The 5,949-nt window shown below is 38.1% G+C and overlaps 1 protein-coding gene across 2 annotated transcripts in view; it reads left to right on the forward strand.

The window, feature by feature from the left end:
• The window catches only part of Atrn (attractin), a 195,647-nt gene that overhangs the window by 101,481 nt on the left and 88,217 nt on the right, over window positions 1–5,949 (forward strand). For both annotated transcript variants that reach the window (XM_004634258.2, XM_023718635.1), the window contains one exon: window positions 1,286–1,370. In XM_004634258.2, the coding sequence (XP_004634315.1) occupies window positions 1,286–1,370 (85 nt within the window). The remainder of the gene's footprint in view (window positions 1–1,285; window positions 1,371–5,949) is intronic.

Genomic DNA, 5,949 nt, shown 5'->3' on the forward strand with positions numbered 1-5,949 from the left:
GTGTTTGTAAATAGGATATCAAGTCCGTATCTTGTACAGCAATTAACCATTAGGAAGAATGTATGCAATGTGTTAATTATTGAAACTGTCCTACCAATTTGGTTTGAAACTGTCTCATTGCTATTTGTTTCTCAATAAGATTATGAAAAAAAAAAAAAGGAGAGATGGTATACATTCAAGGTAAGCATCTTTCTGAACAGGAGGGATCCTGCAACACTGTGGTTTCAGGGAAGGAAGCAAATTGGGTAGGCCAGAAGCTAGGGAGTTGTGGCCTGTGTTCCCCCTGTGAGGAAGTCAGAACTGAAGCTGCTAGGAGAAGGCCATGAAGGCTGTTATTCTCAGAATTGAAAGACAGTTTGGATGGAGAAGTGCTCAGTGCATGTCTCAGAGTGAGACAGTGAGTATGAGGGTGGTGTGGGGTGCAAGCACCCCCTGGCATAAGGTATAGAAGAGAAGTTGCTGGCATGGGTCAGCACAAAGGAAAATCAATAACCCTAGGGGATCTAGGGAAGAACTTTTTAAAAATTAAATTTTCGTTTTTAGGGCCAGGGAGGTGACTCGGTAGGATAAGTGCTTGCCTGGCAAGCGCAAAGGTCTGAGTTCAATCCCCGGTTCCGCCAATATATACTATCTGTATATTTAGGGGCTGAGGAGATGGCTCAGTGGAATAAGCACTTCCCTGGCAAGTACAAAGGCCTGAGTTCAATCCCCGGTTCCGCCAATATATACTATCTGTATATTTAGGGGCTGAGGAGATGGCTCAGTGGAATAAGCACTTCCCTGGCAAGTACAAAGGCCTGAGTTCAATCCCCGGTTCTGCCCAAAAAAATAAAAAATAAAAAATAAAAATAAAATAAATAAACAAATTTTCAGTTTTAAATATTTGGATTTTTCATTGATAGTTTTTCATGGTAGCTGCTTAAGTTTGAGCAAGTCAGACTAGAGAAGATTGGAAAATAATTGAGAAATCCACTATATTCAAACAAGCTTTGTAGAGTACAAAATTTGCTTAAAACATTCTAGAGGGTAAAATGGACAGGTAATAGAGTGAGTGACAGTCTTATCATGAATATTGGATGTATTTGTGAATTAGCATAGCTATGTGATCTGCCTTTCTTTCTTGCTGCTTTGTTGCTGCCACTTTGTGCCTCAGGAGTAACTGTATGACTAAGAAAGTCAGGAGGTGTTTTTTGAGGCTGTACTTCATCTTCTTCCCAAAGACTATGTCAGTTCCTGTTGATTATGAGTGATAGTATTTTCTAAAATGAGCTTTGCTTGTTTCTAGCTTGTGACCGTTGGTCAGTGCTTCCCAAACCTGATCTCCACCATGATGTCAACAGATTTGGCCACTCAGCGGTCTTACACAACAGGTAATTAGAGAAGTTCACTTGTGTTTAAAATGAAAATAAAATGAAGTAGAATTTGGCTTGCATGTTATTTACAGGATTTCATTTTTTACAAAATCGTATAAATATGGATTTGTCGACCTATCTTTAAAATACTTGGTATAGTTATGAATTTCTTCAAAAACCATGTTTATTTGTCTGTCTTTGTAAGGCGACAGAGCATGCTGATTTGGTGGTGTCTGAATACCTGAGACAGCCAACGCTACATAGACATTAGCATATTATGTTCTCTATCATTCTTTTTGGTACTTAGGTTGTCAAGTTCCTAGCAGTTGCGTCTGAATGGTAAAGAGAGTTTTGGGTGGAGAAGGGCACTTCAGATATGGGATAATATAGGGGAGCAGACATGGGGAAATTAAGCTTGATGCAGGCCACACACACTTGTAAATGATGCCTGGACCATACTCTAGAGCTCTATATCAGGGAACCCTGGAGAAGCCTCCATCCAATAAAAGAGATTCGGAGTAGTTATTTTCCTACTTCTTACAGTGAACTTTAAAGACTTTTTGAGAAGCTAAATAGCTTAATCACATTATTAATTTTTCTCATTTTGTTTTTGCAGTTACTGGTATCTCTTTCTACTTTTAAAGTCGTATCAAACCCTAAAGTTGCATTATATTGGGATCTCTTTGACTTTTAAAATTTTTATTATAGTGATGAAAAACAGGAAGGTATTTTAATTTGGGTTAGGAAAAGTAAAACAGGCAACAGTTTAAAGATTTTGTGAAGAAAGCCAATAAAATTTAGAAATTAGAACTTTTGGCAATAGCTAATATCTTTTATAAAATATTTAATTTTTAGCACTGTATATGATTTTACAGTGAGAATATTTGATAGGCTGAAATGGAAAGGTTGGGACCGGGGACATGGCTCAATGAAATAAGCACTTCTTTGGCAAGCGCAAGGGTCTGAGTTCAATCCCTGGTTCCGCCAAAAATAAAAATAAAAAAATAAATATAAATAAAATAAAATTGAAAGGTTTTTGACTATCTTACTTACTTGAAATGTTATCTTCAATTATAATCTGATGCTTCTTCTCTGAGAAAGACTCTAAAACTTTCTAGGGAATGCTTCTTGAAATTTTTCACCTCAGGCAGTGGAATCCTTAGCTATCACCTTGCCCATGGCTGCCTGACCTAGGTTTCCTCATCTTGGTGTTTCTGGTACTGTAGCAGGGGCTTGGCATATAACGGGCTTTGGCAGAATGGCACCTGTTTGTACAGTGATTATAGCTGTCAAATACATCTTTTGTTAGAACATTCTGAGGAGCCAAGTACAGTGGCACGTGCCTGTTATCCCCACTCTTCAGGAAGAGTAGCAATGTCAATGCCAGCCCGGAGAACTTAGACTGTTTAAAAATAAAATAAGAAGGGCTGGAATTGTAGCCCAGTGGTACAGCATTTGCCTGGCATGTGTGTCTCTGGGTTCAGTCCCATTACAACCAAAAAGGGGGAGGTTTATATGAACTGTTAAGTAAGTTGACAGTTTAGCATAAAACATAGTTAACTATGTATCAAAGTTGAGAATGACTTGATTGAGTTATAATAAAGTTTTAATTTTCATGTAATTTCAGTAGTGTGTTTGAACCTGGTTCTGTGAGTGTGTGGGGGGTACAGGGCAGAGTTGCAAAAGGCAGGAGTTGATGAGAGAGGCTCTGTACTAAAAGGCCATGGTTTTATTGTAACCTTATGAAGTACTATGCTGAAGAAAAAACTTTGATTCACAACACTTTTCCATGTTGTAAGTCAGTCAGCAGCCCTGGAACAGCTGTGCATGCCTTATTTTGAGGGAGGTGGGAAACAGAGGAGGCTGGGAGGCATAAAAGCTGCAGGGAATGTTGTGTTCCTTAGTTCCCTGGTCCATGCCTCTGTGAAGGCATCTCCTGACCCTTCCAAACCTGTGTGTTACCAAGGGGATTCAGAATTGCTGGGAATACCAACTCTCCTGGGAGAGAAGGGAGCTTATTTGGTTTAAGCAACAAATTCCCACCTATTCTATATGATACTAAGTTGATAATACAGTTAAAAGTGAAACTGGTGATTTTTTTGTAATTGAATTGTGCAGTTTTCAGATGCGGTAACAAATATGTAGAGAGCCACATAATCTTTATGCTTCAGTTATTAGTCCTCTGTTGATTTGAGGGAAATGGAGGCAAGTGCTTATGAATTACTGAATACTCATTGTAGATTAGTATTGAACTTCCTGACAGCTTATAGGGTCTTGGAGTTGAAAGAGACCCTTAGAGTTCTTGCCAAAATCTCATAATGCAGGTGACCTGTTATGCCTGTTCAGGGGTGGTAGAGATGCCTCATAAAGAGGAAGATACACTGTAAGTCCAGGTATGGAAAATTTACTTGAGAGGAAAGCTCCTGGCTTTTTGGAAGACACTGATTATTATCAAATTCATGATATCATCTGGGATCTGGTTTTCTGTGTCTTCCACTTACTGAACTTGTGTCCAATCTTTGAATTGTTTCAAGAAAAGCATTAGCCTGCCACCATGCGCACCTCCCTCATATATTATAGATAGTGTTATCTGCTAGCTGGTTTCACAGCATCCAGCCTTATTTTCTTCCAACTGTCATCTGGGGAGGGTTGGTAAGATTGGATAGCCTACTGAACATCACATAAGAGGCACAAAGATATTCCAGGCATGCAGCCATTGCCCAGGATACTCTGTGGTGCAAATAATATCAGTTTTCTAAACCTGGTAGGCCTTGTATTTTAGCAATTTTGAAACTAGCATTTTAAGAATTGTCTCTTGAGCTATTAACTTATTTTTGGTTGTGTTTACATATATGGCTTGTGAATGGCTTTAATGATTTAGAATTGATATGCATATGTACACTAAGCTGCACATAAAGTATATAATTTTATAAATTTGACATAAGTGTACTTGTGAAATCATCACCATAGTCAAGATCTCACAAAGTTTATGTTCTCTTGTTTAAAGCAATCCCATCTATATTCATGAAAGATACTGGCTTCTGTTTTTTCTTGTTATGTCATTGACTAACTATTTTGTTATTCAGCTTTTCATCACTGTGGCCAAATAAATACCTGGGAAACTAACTTAGAGGGGAAAGGTTTGTTTTGGCTATGGTTTCAAAGATTGCAGTCCATGTTCAGGTGGCTCCAAGCCTGAAACATTATGGCAGAAGGATGTAAAAGAAGGCTGCGCACGTTATGGCAGCCAGGAAGCAGGCAAGGTAGGAAGAAAGCCAGAGAGAGAGGAACTGGGAAGATGATATACCCTTCAAAAGTGTACCCTCAGTGACCTGCTTTTCCAGCTAGACCCCACATCGGTCTAGTCCATTCAGCTGTCAGTGCATTATTGAATTAACCCATTAATAAGGTTAGTGCCATCATTAACCTGCCACTTCTCTTGGCCTCACTTTCAAACATTGCTGGGTTGAGGACTGTGCTTCATAGTACGCTTAGGGAAGTTTATAGTTTTGTTCCTCTGAACAGTACTGTTCTTTGGAAAACAAGCTCTGTGCAGAATTCCTCCCACCAAATTGTTTCAGTTTAATGTGCATATTTCTAGAGGACTAGTACGTGCAAAGTTAGAAACTGGGATGGAAAGTTAAAAACAAAAACCAAAGAACAATAGGTCCCACAGGATGAAACTCAAAGACTATTTTAACAAATATTTTTCTTTTAGACATCAAAGTATATTGAATACACCAGACACAAAAGATTTAGTCTACTAAAGAATTGGATTTAATAAACATTTTTAAACCACAAAGTTAACAATAGGTTACACATGTATTATAATGTGTCATCTCAACCTGTCAGAAAAATCAAGATAAAATTAGAAAAAGCATCATTAGCTCTATTTTCATACCTGATATATCACAGTATCACTAAAAAGTAGGAAGAAACTTTTTCCCCTTTAAGTAAAGATTTTTAAAATATTAAAATTCATGAACAGAAAGTCCTTTAACATATATTACCAGATGAAATGAAAGTATTGAGCATATATGCCATTCTTCAGTTTCAGTCTATTTCTGTGCAAGGTTATTTCTTTTAAAGTATTTTCTCTTTCTCCTCCCCTATGCAACCCACTGTGCATAAGTTGTGCTTGACAGTATCCCACAGGTCTCTAGCCCAGTTCATTTTTTTCAGTATTTTTTTCACTTCTTATCTTCAGATTATGTAATTATTATATAACCTTTTTTCTTTTTTCTTCTTTAAGTGCCAGGGATTAAACCTAGGACCTTGTACATATGAGGCAATTGCTGTGCCACTAAGTTACATCCCCTGCCCTATTGATCTGGCTTAAAGTTCTCATTTTTTTCACCTCTGCCAGCTCTAATCTGGTGGTGGGTTGTTGTAGTGAATTTTCATTTTCCTTTGCTTTGCTTTTCTTTCTTTTTGAAACAGGGTCTTACTATGTAATCTAGGCTGGCCTTGAGGTCACTTTGTAGTCTAGGCTGGTCTCGAGCTCAGCTGTCCTCTTGCCTCAGCCTACTGAGTGCAGGGATTATAGGCATACACCGCCACACCCAGCCCTGGATAGTATTTTTTTTTTTTTTTTTTT

Source organism: Octodon degus, unplaced genomic scaffold (assembly GCF_000260255.1).
Source record: "Octodon degus isolate 3935 unplaced genomic scaffold, OctDeg1.0 scaffold00060, whole genome shotgun sequence".
Taxonomy (NCBI): domain Eukaryota; kingdom Metazoa; phylum Chordata; class Mammalia; order Rodentia; family Octodontidae; genus Octodon; species Octodon degus.